Raw genomic sequence first — 21,598 nt, 5'->3', positions numbered from 1 at the left:
TTTTTAGCAAAACAGAATTCCTCCAGCTATCCCCATCACTGTGAAAATTGAGTTTATTTTTTTCCTTGATCTGAATTACCTTCTTTTGAAAACAATGTATGCGCCATAAAAAACAAAACTGCTACATAGTCCTTGAGTAAAAAAAAGTAAATCAAAGATGAGCAACACTTTCATTAGGACTACTACTGTGTTAATAAATAAGTGGTATGGTCTTTCATTTCTCCATAATCTTCAACAAGTGTGGTAGTACAAAAATTAATGGACAAAAGAAGAAAATCTAAAAATCTGGCCTGGTACATTGATCATGCAGGGATCTAAACATTTTTGTAGGGACAGTCCAGTGACTACCAGGATATTAAACACATTTCTAGGGCACGTCTACACTGTAGAATTAATGTAGTTGGATATCATTTTAATTGCCGTTGCTCCATCCTACAGAAACCTGGGATTGTAGTTTTGTTAGGCATCAGCACTTTTTGGCAGAGAAAGTCGAAGGTCTTGTAAAACTACTAATCCCAGTATATCATAGGATAGATCTACAGCACTTAAAGTGGCATCAAATGCACCCATAGTTACAATCCAGGAAGCAAATTAATATAGGAAACTCTTGCTGATTTGATTGTTAATATTATCATCTTTTACCATTTCTGTAGATATCAGTGAAGAATGCTGATCCAGAAACAACACTATTGTCCTATCTGAGAAAGAATCATATCCTTTTCTTTGGTGTGTTGATAAATTTGTCTGTGTATATGAACTGTGCATGTTTTGAGTTAACAAATGTGAGGATCCAGTTAAAGGCCAACATGCAATTAAGAGAATGTTGACAGAATTGATCAGAAGATTTTAAAAGGGACCACCTGCCCTATAATCTTCCCCACACTAGAAAAATCAGATCAGGATGGGGAAACCTCAAATGCCAGCTTTTAGTTGGTACAGATGCCTTCTGTACCACCTTGGGTGGAAGAGAAGACAGTTGCACTGCACCAGCAAACCTTGCTAGTACCATATCAGATGTAGACCACAGTCTTCACTTAGGAGGGAGAGAGACTCTGCAAAGAAGTATCCCAAGAAGACTCTACTCCAAATGGTTAAGATATGTTGTTAGTCCAACAAAAGCCATTGCCTGGCATCTCTCAACTGCAGCTAGAATGGTCTATATATGGAATGATCAAGGTCAACAATCTACAGAAAGTCATTATGAGTGACAACCCGCAGACTTCAACTGAACCTGCACCCTCTCGGTTCACCACTCAGATATGATCCAAAGAGTCACCTAACCCTTTTGGTTGTTGTTGTGCCTTCAAGTAATTTGTAACTGTTGGTGACCCTAAAGTGAACCTATCATGGTGGTTTCTTGGCAAGATTTATTTAGAGGAGGTTGATCATTGACTTCCTCTAAGGCTGAGAGCATGTGACTTGCCTGTGGTCACCCAGTGGGTTTCATGGCCGAGCTGGGAATCAAACCCTGGTCTCCAGAATCATAGTCCAGCACTCAAACCACTATGCCACAGTGTCTCCAGAGTAAATTTTGGTGGCATACATGAGGTTGAGGTGGAGGGTACAGATTTAGCTCTGCTGCTGATGGGTGTTGATAGGTTGACAGATGGATGTAATTAGTTTTCAGCTCAGAAAAGGCACGTTTTGTGCAAGTAAAGTAATTTTTATAGATGGGCTAAGTGCTTCAAAGATTATTTGATTTAAATAATGTTTTATATTATTGTTATATGTATAAGCTATGTTGTTTATACAGTAAGTGAACTGATGAAATATTTCCTTAATTGCCATGCCTCCAGTCTCTCTTACAGGGACAAAGTATGGATGTGGAGGTGGAGGCTGTGGTGCCTGTACTGTAATGTTATCCATATATAATCCATTTTCCAAGAAGATACTGTATCCTTTGTATTTTGTCCTAGTATTGCAGGCTTGGACAGTTTGTAAAAGAATGCCAGCCTTGAAATATATTTTGTTCTGATGGAAGGAAAAGACCTTTCATATTTTGTATAAAACTATCCAGAATGTTAACCCTTATCTCAAAAGTAGCACATTGCAAAATGATGCTTCAGTTTTCCCTCCCTCCCTCCTTCCTTCCTATCTTTCCCTCCTTGCCCACATTTTTAGTAACTATGCACAAAAAATGAGCTTAGGAAAATGGAGAGTTTTGGGCTACAACTCCCAAATTCTGGTACTGTAGCACAAAATTAAATTTTCTACGCTGTGGTAAAAACTAAACATGACATTTGAAAAGTTTTGTGCCCTTTCACTGTTTCATTTTTTATTCCTTGTTTAATATGTAATGAGTGTTGGGAGCACAAGACCAGTTCTGACAGTGACCTGGCGAGGGAAGAGATTTTTAACATCTTCCCCCATCATAGTCTTGGCGAGACTCCCCGCTCCTGCTTCTTGCAGTGTGTTTATAATGGAAAGAAAGTCCCAATGGGAGCTTATTTGAGTAGAAAGTACAAGATCCCCTCAACTCTGAGTGGCAGAAACAAAGGGTTAGAGCCCTTTCCCCTGTTGTTGAGATGCACTGGACAACAGCATGGAGTTCGGTGGTGGCTACCTGGCCAGAGAGTTAGCAATAGCAAGTACATTTCTATATTGCTTATCAGTGCACTTAAGCACTCCCTAAGTGGTTTACAATGTGTAAGTTAATTGCCTACAACAAGCTGGGCACTCATTTTAGCAACCTCAGAAGGATGCCAGGCTGAGTCAACCCTGAGCCCCTGGCTGGTATTGAACTCACAATCTTGTGATTTATGAGTGAGTGGCTGCAGTACAGGCATTTAACCACTGTGCCACCAGGGCTCTCAGAGGTAGTAAATCTGCTTCAAGTTTTAGGCAGAAATTTAAAGGAGCTATCCAAGGTGTTGGAGCCCCCACCCCAAAATAGGTTCAAAACCTTGGATAGTTCATTCAAAGTCCAAATTAAAGCCAGGGCAGATTGATGACCCTGCTGCTATGAGGCGCATACCAGGTGCCACTGCTGGCATCATATGGCTACCTCTGTCCCAATATTCTGTATCTAAGGGCCAAGTTGAAATCTCACTTTATTACAAATATAGAAGAGATTAGTTGGTCTTCTGGCACAGAATCATAGAGTTGGAAGAGACTTTAAGGGCCATTCAGTCTAACTCTCTGCCATGTAGAATCACAGCTATACATAACATAACATAACATAAATGCACTCTGTGGAGATTACTACACACAACTTTTAAACTGCAATTATAGTCATGAAATAATGCCTTTGATAATACTTATCACACGATGTCACCTCCAAACCATAGCTTCTGTGTCTGCCAAATGTGGTTATGGCATTCTTTTTAAGTGACAGGAGAAGCCCATCAATAGCTCCCAAATGCCTGGAAGTCCCAGAACTCCTCAAGTGCAAAATGTTTCTGCTGGGGCAGTTACAAGATTAGTAGTCATGTGGTGTCACAGTCTCCTCCTTTCCCCCTGTCCACTTCCCCCCCTCACTATTCTCAACCACCCTGATTTGTGCTTTAGGGGTATTTCTTTTCTTTCACTTTAAAACTTAAATCACATACCGGAACTTTGAAAATGTGTTTTAAAAGTAATAAAATAAAATAAAATGAATAGGGTAAAGTAGGGCACAAGGCAGGTACATGGAAGAAAGCACAATGTCAGCAACAGCACTAGTCTCACAGTTGCGAAGATATAATGGTTGCTCACAAAACCAGTATGTTTGCATTTTCATTAATTTGCATTGCTGAAGTGAGACCAGGGCTTATGAGATAATGTCCTGTGACTCCTCTCAAAAACCAATGATACCCATGGGTCAATATGGGCATCTGGATTCTGCAGATTTTTCAAAATGATGTACAAAAAATAAATATATCCCAAACTTCTCTACCTTTTAATTGACATATGACCATGCTCAAAGATAGTTTTTTAGCCCTTGATTCTTGTTGTAACAATCTCAAGACATTATTCAGCCAATGCTTGTCTAATTCCCATATGTTCACTGCATGGGGCAGCCATCACAACTGTCGAAGGTGTAGGAAGCACCAAATCTAGGATTCATCCAGTTCAGGTAAGAGGACACTATATTTTTGTTCCCCTAGATATAGTGTGGATGGTGGCACTTGTGTTAGATGGAAAGGGGCTAGAGCTCAGTCCTGGAGTGCATGCTTTGCAGGCAAAAAAAAAGCATGTTCAGTCCTTTTCATTTACAGTTAGGGCTAGCAAAAGGCTTCTGTTTAAAGTTGCAGAGCGCAGCTGCCTATCTTTGTAGGTAACAGTGAGCTAGAAGGAGCAATAGTCTAATGTAGTATAAAGCAGAAGTTGGGAAAGTTACTTTTTGGACCACAGATCTCAAAATCTCCCAGTCAGTCTGGCCAGCGTAAGGTTCTGGTATAAGGTAGTTCTTTGTGTGCATAATGGCTACTTTTGTTTGTTCCACTGTTTGTTGTTGTTTAAGGAAAGGATTGCTAAATGCCATGGCTCCCAGTGTGGTTTCTGTACTCCTGGAATGGTTATGTCCATCTACACTTTGTTGCAAAACTATTCTGAACCTTCTTCAGAGCAGATATATGAGGCGTTGGTGGGTATGTTCCTGAAAGCAAGCAAGCAAACAAGAAATTGTTTAATCTTGTTAAATGAACTGAAGGATCAATGTTCATGCTTAGTTAATTGCCATGCATGAAAATAATACTTATACTTGGCTTTTACTATATTTGAAAATATTTATCTCCATGTTCAGAGAAACTCAGAGAAATGTGATCAAAAAGAACCCTTTTAATCCCTGCATACTGCTAACACATTTAGCTTTATTTCCTGTTTCTTGTGATCAGAAAGAAAACATATCCATAGTTTTCACTTGGCAAATTGATTATTAAAACTGAGAGTGAAGATAAGACTTTCTGAACAGCAGATGTTAATTTTTGAAGAAATTTCAGTATCACAAATTAATTGAAATTAAATATTTCTACTAAGAATGACTTGAATACTTTTGAGTGGGACAAGAGAATTTTTCATCACTCCTGTTGGCACATCCCACTCTTATTTGGGTTCACTTGGGGAAAGTGGCAGATACATTTTGAAATAAAAAGTTACATTGCTAATATGATCATGTTCATCCTTCCTTCAGGCAATCTCTGCCGTTGTACTGGTTACAGGCCAATAATTGAAGGATGCAAGACTTTCTGTAAAACAAAAGTAAGTTTTCATAGTATTCTCTTGATAATGTAATTGGCTTAATTTCTTCCAGTCCTAACCTAAACTCTTTTAGGAAATTCTGTGTTTGGGAAGAATTGTTATTACATTTTCTGTGGCTGAATCATAGTAGCAAAACATAAATTACAGAATCCTGCAGAGTAACAAAGGCTTGCATTCTACATAATACACAGTAAAAACTCCATTATTTTTTTATCAATCATCAGTATCCGAATGACTAGGTTTATTGGTCCATATGCCAAAAGGGGCTCCTGAATTTTGTTTCTAGAATCACTTTACAGCACTCCTTTTAGACTGCAGACATAAGGCATTCCAGTAGCAGAAAATTCTAGAATCCTTCACCAAACCAAAAGTCCTATCAGGATCAGAGGGTCCAGTTCCCAATAACCAAGACAGCATGGTAGTGTAATAAATAAAACAAATAAAACTTTTATTTCTATCCCGCTTTTTGTAGAGATAATCAAAGCGACGTACAAAGATTAAAATGCCTCACTATATAGTAGAAACTAGAGATTTATTCTGGGTATCAAGACAGAAATTTCCCTGTCCCAGCTCAGTGTCAGAATTGAAAAAGTTCCCCTTCGGACCATCACAAATACTTTCCCGTCCTCCAGTCCCCCGTTTCCAACCTCAATCGTTTCCCCCCTTTAATCAAGATCAAATGGCTCTTCATGTTTCCCTCCATCATCTCCCTTCAGGAAGAAGATCAGCCCGGTTTCACAGCTCATATCCATGGCAGGACAATTGGGGTTATAAAACTACAACTCTATTTTGCCACTGGCCATCTGCCCCTTCCATTTGTTTCCCAGGCTTGGATTTAACACAATTGATATCCCCTCCTCAATAGCCAACATACTGTACAGCATTAAATCACCATAGTACCTTACCTTCATGTCTTCATCCCCTAATATCATGATAACATCATGCCAACATTACAAAACTATGTATATGGATTCTGACAAGTCCCAGATTTCAGTAAGATGGAACCATTACATTTAAAATGGTATCAGATTGTTATAATTGTAAAGTGTGGAGACATTCCCAGATATGTGTGCAGAGGAAGCTGCAACTGAATGGGAATTATGCATGTGGAACATTCTACAAGAATGGAAGGGATGGGCCTACAAATCATGGCTGAAGATGAAAAATGGGTTTCTGGCATAACAGAAATACCATTATCCAAGTCTAGATTATTTATGCCACTCTAATTTTGGTTCAAAAAGGTGTCAGATTTTGGAAACAATTTCAAAGCATCTGCAAAACCAGAAATAGTATGGAGGAAGAAATATAGTTGCCACAACACCCATTTCATGCCACGTTCATTTCTATGAGAAAGGTTACCAGCATTGTTAAATCATGGCAATACAAAACCTGAAGTTGGTTCCTCAGACTTTCAGTGGAATCTCTGCAGAGATATTGAATTTCGGAATTCCATTCAGATTTATTTTGTTAACAATGTTAACAATAAATTATGCTTATTTCTTTAGGATTTCAGCTGCTGTAAACTAAAAGAGAAAGGGAATTGTTGCATGGATATAGAAGAAACCTTCCTCTGCAAACAAAATGAAGTATGTTATTATATTTGTAAAAACTGAACTTGTTTATTTCTTATTATTTTATCAGGATTTTGAATCTTTTAATATGTGAATATAGAGGGGCCAAGAGACAGATAGATAGAACTGTTTCAGGCCACCCCCATCCTGTAACAGCTTTAATTTGCTTTAAAGCAATGGCCAAAACACAATTCCTAATCCACCAAAATGGCAGCTGCAAGGGGGGGACTGTGACCTTCCAGAGCACACTCATCCCTACTTTATACTAGATTGTATTTGAACGTCTGGGATAGTACAACCTTTCCAGTGTTACTGAATATCAAAGCATGTCTGAGGAATAATGTTTTTAGCATCATATCATGCTGTGAAGGTTTGTGAAGCATTCCACAAAGGTTTTTGTTTCTGTTTTCTTGCATGTACTTTTAGTTAGGTCATCTTTTATTTTCCATTTTTGGTAGGAAACAAATCTCCTCATAGCCCAAATGAACAAGTCTAGATTTAGGGGGCATCTGCACTGTAGAAATAATACTGTTTGACACCACTTTAGGTGCTATAGCTCCATCCTATGGAATCCTGGGATTTGTGGTTTTACAAGGTATTTAGCCTGCTCTTCCAAGGGCCCATTCACACTGAAAAATAACCTGGTTTCCAAACCGGTGCAAATTGGGATGTTCACACTTGTGCTGGGCTTTCCTGGGGATTGTTCAGATTCGGACCGGGTTTTCCTGACCTGATTTCAGGGTGTGTGTGTGCAAATCCCTCTTAACCCAGGGTTTTTTAACATGGGGAAATCAGAGATTCTTTTTAAAAGAACCGCTTTTTTTGTGGGAATCACTACTGGGAACATACAAATCAATCCCATTTGCAGCCCCTCTTCCTCCCTGCCATCTCCATTTGGGTCCTTCTTTTCCTCTCCCCGATTGCATCCTTCCTTCTCTTCCTCCCTCCCTGCCACCTTTGATCAGGTCCTCTTTTCTCTTCCTCCCTCGCTGCCACCGATTGGGTCTTCCTTTCTCTTCCTCCCTCTGTGTCACCTCCGTTTGGGTCCTCCTTTCTCTGCCTCTCTCCCTGCCAGCTCCAATCAGGGCATCAGCCTTCCTCCTCTTGCACTCTTCCTTCTTTTCCTCATCCACATCTGTCCCCGCTGTCATGACTGCCAGGACTGAATCTCTCCATGGCATTTTTGTCCATCTGGGATAAAATGCCATGGAAAGATTCGATTGTAGCAAATCAAATGCCACGGAAGATTCAGTCGTGGCAAATCCATGAAATAACATGGCTTATTTCTTTAGTATGAATGGGCCCCAAGGAGTGCTGGTGCCTCACAAAACTAAAATACCAAGATTTTGCAGTATGAAGCCATGACAGTTAAGGTGGTGTCAAACTGCATTATCTCTACAGTGTAAATGTATCATTTTAGCCATATATTGTGGTAGACTCTATACAGTAAGTCTCAAGCTGACAGAGCCAGAAAATAGGTTGCTGTATGCTTACAGAACAACAAGGAGATCAGTGCTATGACTAGCCATCTTAATAATAATGTGCCCCTTTTGTGTTTCTTAAGATTTGCAGAAAGCCATTAACAGCGGAAGAATTCCAGGCACAGGACCCAACGCAGAAACAATTTTTTCCACCTGAACTCATAGTAAGATGGGAGTTGATTTCAAAAAATGGAACCTTGCCTTTATGCCCATATGTCCTACATTGATTCAGCACAGAGCTAGGCATTCCAGGGCCACTAAAGTCAGTGGATGTAGGTGTGCAGTGCTTTAATTGCTTAAGATTAGGCTGTTTTAGATATGAAGTGCCACTGCACACTGATCTTACATCAGGGATTCTCAAAAGTACCAACAAGACCTCCCTAGGGAGGCAGAGGTTATTGCCACAAGCAATACATTTTATCCCCTGTATGGAGTGAGTATCTAAAGGTCAAGCAATAGATTGCATTAATCATATAGTTTGCCTTTGACTGCAAGATTTTTTTTCTTTCACACATAGAGTCTCTGATCCATACTAGGGTCCTGGTTTAAAGGCCAGAAGACTTTCCCCCACCCCATCCCCCAATGGTCCTTGTTGGCCTCAAGCCTGTTTTTTCACCACAGTGCAAATAGCAAATGTGGGCAAGCCATGTGATTAAGTGAAATTTACCGCTTAAGAAGCAAGATTCAAATATTTTCCTCAGCCATATGAACTGAACATATAGAGGGCCTAATTGAGACATGATTGCTTATTGTCATGTGCATGAGACTTGCCAGAATTCATGCATTCTCCCTTTTCCTATTCCAGTATAGCTATAAGGAGAAAACTGGACATTTTTGCTTTGCTTTTCAATTAACCATATTTAGCAAAAAATAAATTACAGTTAATCTTAACTGATTCATTAAAGCATAAATTATGGTTTGAAGTCAGCTTGTTTCAAGTAACCCTAGTTAAGACTAACCACAGTTTATTTCAGGATCCGACATAAAACACAGCTATGGTCAGTCTAAAATAGAGCTGAAAGGTTTCAAGTGATTCCTGCTAACCAAACTGGAATTAGGAGTGAGGGAAAGCATTAGCCCTTTACCCAGAAAATGCTGGTAGCAGGGGGAGTGGATATGATTCAGGGACCATCCACTGTGATCTAATATGCATGCATTAAAGTATGCATAAGAAAAGCTTTAGTTATATGAGGGAGGAAAATACTGACAATTAATTAATTCCACTAGGTTAGGCTGCTGCCACACTGCAGAATTAATGCAACTGGACACTGATTTAACTGTAGTAGCTCCATTCTATGTAATCCTGGGACTTGTAGTTTGTTGTGGCACCAGAGATTTCAGAGAGAGAAAGCTAAATATCACATCAAATTACAAACCCCAGAAATCCACAGCACTGAGCCATGGCATTTAAAGCAGTGTCAAACTTCCAGTGGCATCACTACGGTTGATTTCTCCCGGTGTGGTAACTCATGGTGTCACACACACCCATTACCTCCTCCTATACCACACCATACAGAATCTTTAGTAATGTTTTTGGTACTAATGTTACTCATAAATTGCAAATTATATATATCGCTGAATCTAATGGCAATAGTTGTGTCATAAACAACTAGCAAAATTAAAATTATACCTTTACATTACAATATCATACACACAGAATGATATTACACATGCATAGTTTCATGTGGCTAATGTGAAAAATTTGTAAAATGTGATTTTTTAAAAAGAAAATTTAAATATATATTTTTTAAAAAATTAAAATTAAAAATAATTTTTTAAATAAATAAAATTTTAAATCTGGGCCTCTTCTTTCACTGAGCCTCACCCAACTCACACCATCTCTTACAGCATTTTAAACAGAAACAGATTAATGCCACAGCCTGTTTTTGCCCAAAGGCAGATGTTTGAGAAACAGTGGTATCACCCCTCCCTTAAGGTGTCATCTAGTGCGGTCCACTGTCCCTGCACCCCCATAGCAACACCACTGACTACATTAATTCTGCAGTGTAGATGCAGCCAAAGTCTCTGCAAGAGATAAATGGTCACTGCTGTCAGTATGCCACAAGTATGGTTCTGGTTATGCAGTCAAAGGTAGATGTTGTGTCATAACTAAGTATATATTCACTTATGCCCCAAAGTCTTGTAAAAGCTGGATGCTTTTTTGAGATGAAAGTGGTACAATATAATTGTGATTTATGCTTTTCAGTGGTAAATGTATATCCTTTCCTTTACAGTTACTGGCTACTGACCAACAAAAAATAACTCTCATTTTCTGTGGAGAAAGAACAACATGGATTTCTCCATCAAGTCTGAAGGAACTGCTAGAGCTGAAATCCAAATTCCCAGAAGCACCTCTCGTAGTAGGAAATACCATTGTTGGTAATAAAGCAATGTTAATAAAGCAACAACATTTGCATACAGCTTTAACTACAACCAGAATTATTTTCTAGAAAGCCAAATTTGTTTCAGTCTGTGGCACCCTGCAGCATTTCAGATTGCTTTATGTGGATGTTGTGTTGTACATCCTCCCCATTATCCCTTGTGTTGAAAAATGGGGATTGTGAGTGCCATAAGGACAGTCAAACCCCTGCCTGATAGTATGCCTGTGGAGCCACTGTTCTCTGCATGCTGGGAGTTCATGAAATAGCATCACTGTATGTGTTATGATGCAAGGAGGTGTACTGAGGGCAGATTGTAGGTTCATTTGGTCTATATGGACGACGTATAGGCATTATCATTCATGGATCCCTGATTGTTGGAATTGGGGAATGGTCTATGGATACTGAATGTGTGGCTTCAGTGTTTACATTATATTTGTATTTTGTTGTCAGTCTGTTATTCTTTGTCATTCCAGGTTGAGCATTTGAAAGACCCATAATGAGCCAGTGTCCCTGCTTCCCTTGCATAATTTGAATTTAGAATTTCTTGACCTAAAGTCCATCTCACAGTTACATCAATAAGTCTTCTCTATTGTTATTAGGAACTGAATTGAAGTTTAAAGGAGCTTTTCACCCAGTTATCATCTCTCCTACTAGGATTTTTGATCTGAACACAGTAATTTTTTCAAAAACTGGTAAGTTTTGAACTTTTATTTTATTGTACAAGAGAAAATAGGAGCATTTCCCCTTCCATCGTCTCTGCAACATTTCTCCTGCTCTCTTCCAGACTGTGGACTGCAGTTGATACACCCCTGTTTTGCATGTTCTGGGGATTCTCTCTTTTAGTGACCCTATTCAAGTAGCCCTGAAGCATATTGTTTAAACATGGAAAGGAAAAATACCTGGCATCACATCTCTAGCATCCTTGTAAAGTGAGAAGAGGTTCCTGTCTGCATGGAGTATCTCAACATAAGCAAGAAGAATAGACAATCAGGGTTATTGCTCTTTTAGAATGTATCCATTCAAACAGGAATTCTCTTCAGACTTATTGCTACCCATATGAAGAAACGGATGATGGTAGGTCTAGGCACTCACCTTCTCATATGTTGAACTCAACAAAGTACATACCTGAACAAGGCTGGCCAGTTTCTTTTCCTTAAGATGTTTAACTTTGAATACTTCCATAGGTATCCCAGTGAATCATCAAATTAAATACTCAGAATGTGCATTTTTTAGAATTAGAAAAGATATTAATTTTACTGTTTAAAAAACCTTTTTTCCCCTCACAGGTTTAACACTAGGAGCAGCCTGCAGCTTGTCCTTAATGAAAGACATCTTGACAAACATTGTCTCAGTGCTTCCAAGGGAGAAAACAGAGATTTTCCATGCCCTCTTGCAACAGTTAAAACGTCTGGGTGGACAACAGATCAGGAACATGGCTGTATGTTTCTGGTATTAAAATGTGCTAAGTGAATGAATTTTTTAAAATTAAAAAGCTCCAATAATCTGGCATTTTCTTTTAATGCTAAATTTCACAATACAGTCCATTTTGTCCATGGACATAATATGGCTTTTATCAGTTTCTTGGGTAGATACTTAGTTATGTTTATTACATAAGTGAAATGCAAAATCCACTGTCTATCTTTAGTGTTTAGGAGGCAACATCATCAGCCGACGTACATCGTCAGATCTAAATCCTGTTCTTGCTGCTGGCCGCTGTGTTCTCAATCTGGCATCAATATGTGAGTATTGACACAGCTGACATTTACTGAGCTGCAACAATCAGACAGTATTAGTTGCTCTCAGATATATCATAGTAGAGAGCTAGGAATATAAATCTTCAATTCTTTTCTTTCTGCCTGCAAGAACAAATAATTGCAGCAATATTATCCCTCTTATGTGAGAATTCAAAGAGTTTTGTATTGCTAACTCCAACAAAATTGTGCAAAGAATCTCACACAATTTTCTTCTTCTTCGACCTGGTGTCTGAAATATTAAGACACCCATTTTTTCACCCAAGAATGTGCAGATTGTTTATTTTATCTTGTCCTATCATTGTATATAAAGATAAGAGAGACAGCATGATGTAATAGTTTGGGCATTGGATTATGACCATGCAGGCCAGGGTTTGAACACTTACTCTGCCGATGGCTTTGAACAAGTCATACTCCCTCAGCAAAAGTCAGTAGCAAAAAACCCTCTTAACACATCTTGCAAAGAAAAATCTGTGATAGGTTTGCTTTAGGGTCACCATAAGTCAGAAATAACTTGAAGACATACGATAACAACCACATGTAAAGATAAACAAACATCTCAGATAAGAAATAAGCTGCATCTTTTATTGGAGTAATTTATCCTGCAGATGGAACTCGGCAGATTCCTTTAAATGAAGATTTTTTGACTGGGAATGAAAATGCTTTGCTTGCAGCAGATGAGATTTTAGTGTCTGTTCACATGCCTTATTCAAAAACGGTAAGGGATACAATGGTTTGTGGGGATGATTATGCCTTGGTTTCTGTGTTATTTGATTTAAGTATTCCAAAATGGACAACAAAACATAAACATTTATTCACTTATTTGAAGTATTCATGTGTTGCCTTTCATTTATTTGAAGTACTCATGTGTTGTTCTCCCAAGGCAGTTTGCAACAGATAACTAGCAATATGTACTTGCCAGAATTAGAAAGCTTTCTCATGATTTACAGTGCAATCAAGTTATAGTGCTTCCCACAATTTCCCAAGATATAATATTCCTTCCACTCCTCCTCCTCTCTTCCATGCAGCCATGCTTCTCCACCCAAGGTGCTCCCAGACCCCACACCTTCCCTTGCCTTGGCTCTACTGCCTTCTTTGGAGGATCTGATATTTGAGTCTATAGAAACTTTGTTCTAATGCCTGAAGCATTGTGAAATGTGAACAGGACTCCCTTTCATGTTTGGCTTAGACCAGGGTGGGCAAATGGTGATCTTCAAACTACATGCAAATCCCAGACCCCCAGTGTCAGTCCCTCAATGCACTCAGAAGTTATCCACATCTGGTTTAGTCAGTCCTGATTTTCTGTTCACCAAAGCTCTTCACTTCTCCATAGCAGGCAGTAATTCAGCAGGCTGCTGAGTTGGAACTAGTGGGTGAGACTGTTGCTTTCTCTGTTGTGTGGCCCCAGGAATGGCAGCTAATTCTGTGTTTCTGGGCAATAAGTTGGTGTTATATGACTCCACTTCAACTTGGATGCCTTTGCTTATTTGTTAGCAGGGGCTTATGAGTACTGTATATACTCATGTATAAGTCAAGAAATTTTAGTCAAAAATTTGACCCAAAAATCTGAGTCATCCACAGGTCAATGTAAGTACTGTACCTTAATTCTCATAAAAATAGAAACCATCCCCTGGAGAAACACAAGAGTATAATCTGTCCTGGATATACTAGCCTTCTTCTGTTCTCTCATCCATTCATCCTTTAGTGTGAACTCAAACAGTTATGCCTCCTGCAATTCTGTTAGTTCTTTGGTCCTGTTTTCCTTTGCTTTATTCATTATTTAGATCCTTTGTTACATGACCCTAAGTCTTACTCGACTTATCCACGGATGATATCAAAATCCATCATTTTGGTCCCCAAGCCTGGCCTCAACTCATACATGAGATCGATTTATAGTTGTGTATATACTTTATTTATTCCGTTAATATCCCACATTAGATAGAAAATCAGTGAATTTATTGTTGTATCTTCCTTATAACATACAAAGCTGTACTTCATGAGTTGACTGTAAATACTGTATCCTTAGGAATGGTGCTGGTCTTTTTTTTTCTCAGTGTTAATGTGCTTATAAAAAATGAACATCAAGTTTGATGACATGCTGCAGTTGTGCTTAACTGGAACTGTTTAAACCCAGAAGCAATTGCCAATGTAGTTGAAAGCTAATGAGTTGTAAACCTTCCATTTCTTTCAGGGTGAGTTTGTTTCAGCATTCCGGCAGGCCCAACGCCGGGAAAATGCCCTGCCTATTGTGAATGCTGGAATGAGGGTCTTCTTTAAGCCAGACTCAGATATTATTGCAGACATCAGCTTTTTTTATGGAGGCATTGCTTCTACCACTGTCTGTGCAAAAAAATCTTGCCAGTTGCTCATAGGGAGGTAAAGTATGAATTTCTTTAAAACCAAATGTCTGTTTCAGTGTTTTTTTCAGGGCAGTCCCACAGAGAAATATGTCTTGTTTGTCTTTCATAGAACCATCGGCTTTGACAGAATTAAACAATTTGATAGTTATGTGTTACATTTTGTATAGCGATGGTATTGTTTACATTTCTGACTCTGACTTCAAGTCACATTAGCATACTCAGTTTTTGAGTGTCATTGCAAGAGAGAGAGATTTAAGTTTTTCTGTAAGAAGTCCTAAAATAATAACCTAGTTCTGCATCATCAGTACATTTTCCCTCTTACAGGAACTGGAATGAACATATCCTGAAAGAAGCTTGCAGGCTAGTCTCTGAGGAGATTTCTGTCCTTCAGCCAACTCCTGTAGGAATGACAGAATACAAACGAGCTCTGGTTATCAGTTTTATATTTAAATTCTATTTACAAATACAGCAACGATTAAACCAAATGGTAATTTTCTATAACTGTTGGGCTACAAAGGTCAAGGGAACATGACAAATTTGTAATTGTTTTATAATGGTTAGGCAGAGTCCCAAGTTATCTTACTTTCAGGGGGAAAAAACTAAACAGCTGTGAGTAATTGGGAAAAAGCAGGGGTAAAGCTCTTTCCCACTGTGAACAGAACATGGCAGACTATGTGTGTGTGTAGGGGGGGAGCAACAGCAAAACAATTACAGAATGTCAAGGGCCCCCTGGCTGGAGTGTTTCCCCATCCCACTGTGCTATGACAAAGAGGGGCGGACACTGTCATATGGGTTATAAAATGGCCACAAATTTATTGCGGAATACAGGGGTCATAAATCAATCACAAAGCCACCATAAATCTTCCATATTCGATCATAAATTCAGTTATAATACCATTATAAATCACTCAAAATGTCCTCATAAATCTTTCATAATAACACCATAAATTAATCATAGTGTCATTATAAATCATAATGTCATGAATCCATCAAATGTCATCATAAATCAATCATAATATCATCATAAATAAATCATAATGGCCTCGTAAATCAATCAGAGTCATTAAATATACATTCAAGTAGAGGGAATAACTGCCAGTTGTGACAAAGCAGCATGTTTGGGATAGAGGTAAGTATCTGTACACCCTGGTACACCAAGGCTCAGTGCACTACCTGTAGGAATCCAAAGCAAGCAATAATACCAGATAGCTAGCCATACGAAGGACAGTTAGGGAGGAACTAAAACACAAAAGTCAAAGAAAAACACACCCGTGTAACTTCCAATCCCAAAATCCCAAGAAAGGCGAAAGCCCATGCTCAAACAACATAGGAAAATCCGCTCCCAGCCCCCGAAGGCAACCTGCCAAAGCCTAGGGATATGATGCCAGCACCATAATGCAAAATAGGGAGGGTGGGTGGGTCATAAGGATGTCTCAGCCAACAATGGCTGGCAGTCATGTGTGCAAGGTATATGACTCTGCCAATTCTCGCTGCTAAGATTGCAGGAACTCTACATCCCGTGATCTCTTGCATGTAGCTTGGGGCAAGAACTCGCACCAACCTCCAACAAAGTACTGTGATGGCAGATGCCATCCAAGGGCTTTGTTCCCTATTACTCAGAGCCATCGTTCTGGGTAGCAACTAGGCATGGTGCCAGCCCCTCTAAGCATACCTAGAGCAAAAGAGACCACTGCATCAAGCATTGGGATTGGGTCTTCTGTATTTTTAAGACCCAATGGACAGCTGCATTTGGAATGGAGTTTGTATTAAGCCCCTGCTCAGCAACAGCACATGTTGGCTGCCTCAGGGAAATACTATATTTTTCTAACCTAATTCAGGTTACATTAATATTGTGAGATGCCACCTTGAGCATCTTGAATGGAGGACAAGACACAAATGGGATAAGTGTTAAATAAAAAAAGGATAAGTCATAAATAACATATTTTGATTTTTCAGCATCCATCTAGGTATCCAGCTGTACCAAGAAAATATATGAGCAGTCTGAAGGAGTTCCATGCCACATTACTTCAGAGTTCCCAAAAGTACCAGGTCAGTGATGTTAAGCATATGACAAACCTTAGCCATTTTTGCTATGATAAAGGAGATGCTCTGACTCTTTCAGTCTCTCCTGCATATACCTAGCAGCTCATTGTGCCACTTGAGCTACTTGCACCAGAAGTTATAGAGGAGCTGGATCATGGCCATCCTTGTTTGTTCCATCACACAAGTTGCTTCTTGGGATTTTCAAAGATTTTGAAAGCTTATAGAAACACAGTGCAGAATTCCGCTTGGGAGAAGTGGCTAAAGAGATTGATAGAAAAGTATTGGGGGCTGTATCTCTCTGTCATTTGTTTTACACACAAATGTTTTACTCCACAAGGCCAAAATCTGGTGCTGATCAACCCAACAGAGGCTGCATGAAGGCCCAATGTTGAATTGTATCATACTTACAACTTACATTAAGATGTATCATACTGAGTTGAGCGGGTAGCAAGCTGGGAAGCAAAGGGGGAAGATGTGTTTCCCCTGCAAAACTTCAGGAACACTTTTGATCACATATACCCTGAGTGAGAGTGAGAAGAAGAAAGTGAATAGACAAAGTTCTGATTCTATTGTGGATTACAGTAATTTTTGTTGGCAGATTTGGAACCACCTTTCTCCTTGTAAGAACATAGTTGAAATTAGGAATGGCCTGTGGAATTTTACATTTAAACTGAAAGACAACATTTATGTTTCTTTCTGTTGAACTGTAATCCTATGAACACTTAAAATGAAATACAGAAACAATGTTATTTCATTGTGTGAATATGACAAATTAATGCGCCTTGAATACTTAGTGTGTATTTGTCATGAACATTTGTAGACGCTGCTCCATTTAGAAATACTTGTGTATATGTTTACTTTCGTAATTATCCATAAATTACATGGCTGATTGTTGGTTTTGTACTTCTTGATGCATAATAAAAACATTGTTCATTTCATAAAAGTATGATCTGTAAAAGTTTCAGGCTGCAAAGTAAAGATACCATTATTTTATTTGTTTTTTATTAAACAGGATGTTAACCCTGCACAGTTGCCCCAAGATATGGTAGGCTGTCCTATTATGCATCATGCAGGTATTAAGCATGCCACCGGAGAAGCTGTCTATTGCAATGATATTCACACCATGGAAAATGAACTCTTTTTGGCCTTAGTAACAAGTTCAAGAGCCTATGCAGAGATTGTGTGAGTGTAGAAACATAGCTCATATGGCACTGGATTTGAAAAGCCTCCAAAAATCAAGTTCACAAACATTTTGAAGCCTTTTAAAAAAAATTCCAATAATTTTTTTTGAGAAAATGAAGCATTTTTAGATGTTTTATTTAAAACTGGTTCATCCACTCTTGTATGTTTTGTGTGTCTTGATGTTTCCTTGGATGAATCCTCAGTTAACCAGTTTATTTTCTTTTTGGTGCCCTCTTCTCTTTTTTTCTGCCATTAAATTAAACATTTGTGGATTCCTGATGAAACTATGATTCATATCTTTGTATTTTCTTACACAAGTCCCAATTTAGTATGTTTTCCTTTTTGATGCTTCTCTTCTCTTCTTTATGTCATTATGTCCAAACACCTACAATTTTCTGATGAAAATCTGATATGATTTTGTCCCCCATCTAATCAATATACTAAGTTATATTTATACCAGTCAGCAACATCTGTGCTGGGACATGACCTGAATCTAGACCTAACCCCTTTCCAACTAGTTGATGGTTAGGACTGAAGATTTAAGAGGGCCACGTATACTTAGCCCTGGTGACTGGATCTGGCTTGGAAATAGACTGGATTGGACTCATTTGTATGTGTGACACAGAACCCTTAGTTGAATTGGGGAATTTAAACTGTGTAGAAAAATCTTACTTTAGCCATGTTGGCAGTCTTTTTTTATTTAAATGCTTCTTCAAACAAAATTTCTGTAGCTGAGTTTTTACTTCAAAATTCAATCTAGTAAAACTCTTCTGTGTGCACCCCCCACCCCCAATAATCTTACAATTTAAAATTAAATAAATAAATACAATGTAACAGGTGAAATTTTGTTGGAACGGTGGATAATTAGTATTTCTCTCTTTTTTATTTGACATTTCTAAAATGGATAATTTGTATTTTGCTTCTCAGATCAATTGATGTATCAGAAGCTCTTCAGTTGCCTGGGGTGACTGATGTGATAACATGGAAAGATGTCCCAGGTAGAAATGAATTCTGTTGCTTGACTGAACCAGAGAGTTTGTTTGCAGTAGATAAGGTATTGTTCATATGTGGTTTATGAATCCAATTATAAGCAAAAGTAAATATATGTTTGCCTTGTGAGAAAGTACATTTCTGTTAAAATGGGCAACACATTTGTTAATAGATAAAAATGTGCACATGGTAGCTGTGGGGTCTTACTGGCAACTTCTTCAGAAATGGCTGCATGAATTCACAGGGATTGTCTGCTCCCAACAGCCAATATTTAAAACAGAATTTGGAAAAAATTACCTTTTTTGGCTACAGCCTCCCAAGATCTCTGCTGGCAGCATTGGCACTGGCCTCACTGGCTGGGATATTCTGGGAGATATAATCCAAAAAGTACTTTTTTCAGGCTCTGAATGAGACGCCATCACTTGTTGTATATACAATATTATACTGTACTCCATAAACTATATATAAAAATATTTCAATGAATGTAAACACTTAGTTGCAGAGGGAATGCGAGTAACTATGTAAAATATGCAGTGAATTTATAAATTAAAATTTCTAATTGATGTCACCAAGTCAAACATATGGACTTAAATCAAATTGATTTCACTCCAAATTCACAATTTTGAATTTGTGTGGGCTTCTATGTAAAGAGTCAAGTTGCCCATCCCTCCCACTAATATAAGTGGAACCTAACAATTCTTCACCTTATTATGTCCACTGTTAGCTTTGATTTACATTATTATGTGTGATGCTGCAAACTCAGTCACAATACATCCACTAAGAAAATACACACAGCTCTAGCTGATAAATATTTTTTGTACAAGCAAAGGAAAATGCCTCTGCAGTTTTCTTGCACTGGATCCTACTAATTTGCATGCATAAAACGCTTTCTAGATTCAAGCAAAAAAAATCTCTTTTCATTTATTGTGTGTGTGTGTATGTAATGTTTCAAATATTTTGCAGGTAACCTGTGTTGGTCAAATCATTGGTGCTGTGATTGCTGATTCAGCTGCTCATGCAAAACATGCAACTTCAAAAATAAAAATAATATACAAAGATCTGGAACCGGTTGTTCTAACTATTGAGGTAATTTCTAAGGTGTCTCTGTCTCATTGAAAAGCTAAACATGACATTAAAAATGTGCAGATTCCATAGAATACTTTCAACAGCTGAGAGAGTAATGTTGTTAGGGTATGTGCCACCTTTCCTAGAGTAGCTTACCAAAGTATACAAGTATCCAAAGTATGATGTCATAAATGTGTTTATAATTATTATTTTTTCCAACTGCAATTGCAGGAAGCAATAGAACACAAGTCATTCTTCAGCCCAGGAAGAAAACTAGAGCAAGGAAATGTTCAAGAAGGATTTGCTAGGGCACAGCATATTGTTAAAGGTAAACCAGTACAAAAGCTGCAGAGGAAAAGCAAGTTTTCCCACTGTCTCTAGATCGGTAATCCTATACTTAGTTACCTGGAAATAATAAGTTATATTGAAATCAGAGGGACTAGCCTTTAGGTACACATATACAGTACAGGACTGAACTCAATACAGTTCCTAAAAAATCACAAGTTTAAAAAAAATCTTCTAGGCTCAGATGAAGATAAAACTTTTAAAAATTAAAATACTTATACAGGTTGAGTCTCCCTTGGGAACAGATGTATTTTGGATTTCATGTGTACATTGAACTTTCAGAAAGCAAAGGTGTCACTGCCTCAGGCACTCATGAAAATAGTTTTGGTTTTTGGAGAATTTCAGATTTCAGAATTCCACAGAAAGGAGATTCAGCCTGTAGTTTTGTGGCAAGAAAAGAGCTGTACAAATATCTATTGTTTTATCCATTTTAGAATTTGAAATAGCCTTTTCTTTGGGGAAAGCTTGCTTTTGCATGTACGTCTAGCTTGTGACATTTTTTAGTCTTCTAAATATTATTTTTTTCTTTTTTGAAAGTGTATATTTCTTCTAATTCCCCTTCTTTTGATTATGAAAGCTTTCTTTTTTGGTTTATTTTTGGAACCAGGTGAGATTCACATTGGGGGCCAGGAGCATTTCTACATGGAAACCCAAAGTGTACTTGTTATTCCAAAGAGAGAGGATGAAGAAATAGATATTTATGTGTCCTCACAGCATCCAACATTTATTCAGGTAACAAGGAGAGAATAATGCTAATAGTAACATAATAATGTATAAATATATCAGAATGCTTTTCATGAGGAAACATGCTACCCTAGCACAAGCATCTGACAGACCACCAAACGCTATCTGTCACTAACACAAAGACATTGGGCTAGTGCTGCTTGTAATTTGGGGGGGGTGCTTGAAGGACTTTTCTTGATCTAGCATAACTTCCTAATCTAGGAAAACCTTTTGAGAATCCTTGCTGTGGAAGGGAATGGCCCAATCCAATAGAAGAGGCCAATATGCATTATAAATAGCCTGCTGCTCAGATGCATATGTGGTTAAGGAACTGGGTGTGCAGCTCTGCATCTGAGTCCTTTAAAACTGCCTGGATGACAATAGGGAGATATATGATTTGTATCAAAGGCCAGTGGTTGCTATACATCGGCAATAGCCATAACAAAATCTGTATGGAGTGTGAGTGTGTGAGAAAGGGGGAGAGAGGGAGAAAAGAGAGAGCAGGTGTTCAGAATGAAAGAACAGCTG

General features: G+C 38.4%; 1 protein-coding gene across 2 annotated transcripts in view; it reads left to right on the top strand.

Annotated features, from left to right (window-relative positions):
• AOX1 (aldehyde oxidase 1) overlaps positions 1-21,598 on the top strand; it is a 141,932-nt gene that overhangs the window by 5,408 nt on the left and 114,926 nt on the right. The window contains exons 2-21 of one of the 2 annotated variants that reach the window (XM_042445192.1): positions 654-726; positions 1,797-1,893; positions 3,946-4,054; positions 4,442-4,568; positions 5,111-5,178; positions 6,684-6,764; positions 8,314-8,394; positions 10,465-10,609; positions 11,211-11,303; positions 11,898-12,049; positions 12,257-12,350; positions 12,971-13,080; positions 14,554-14,738; positions 15,047-15,209; positions 16,679-16,771; positions 17,778-17,947; positions 18,875-19,001; positions 19,901-20,023; positions 20,234-20,330; positions 20,955-21,079. In XM_042445192.1, coding sequence (XP_042301126.1) covers positions 654-726; positions 1,797-1,893; positions 3,946-4,054; positions 4,442-4,568; positions 5,111-5,178; positions 6,684-6,764; positions 8,314-8,394; positions 10,465-10,609; positions 11,211-11,303; positions 11,898-12,049; positions 12,257-12,350; positions 12,971-13,080; positions 14,554-14,738; positions 15,047-15,209; positions 16,679-16,771; positions 17,778-17,947; positions 18,875-19,001; positions 19,901-20,023; positions 20,234-20,330; positions 20,955-21,079 — 2,313 coding nt within the window. Of the gene's footprint in view, positions 1-653; positions 727-1,796; positions 1,894-3,945; positions 4,055-4,441; positions 4,569-5,110; positions 5,179-6,683; positions 6,765-8,313; positions 8,395-10,464; positions 10,610-11,210; positions 11,304-11,897; positions 12,050-12,256; positions 12,351-12,970; positions 13,081-14,553; positions 14,739-15,046; positions 15,210-16,678; positions 16,772-17,777; positions 17,948-18,874; positions 19,002-19,900; positions 20,024-20,233; positions 20,331-20,954; positions 21,080-21,598 lie in introns of those variants that run through there. The other variant, XM_042445186.1, reaches the window with a different exon arrangement.

The sequence above is a fragment of the Sceloporus undulatus genome, chromosome 1 (genome assembly GCF_019175285.1).
Source record: "Sceloporus undulatus isolate JIND9_A2432 ecotype Alabama chromosome 1, SceUnd_v1.1, whole genome shotgun sequence".
Classification (NCBI taxonomy): domain Eukaryota; kingdom Metazoa; phylum Chordata; class Lepidosauria; order Squamata; family Phrynosomatidae; genus Sceloporus; species Sceloporus undulatus.
This window is presented reverse-complemented; position numbering and strand designations above follow the sequence as displayed.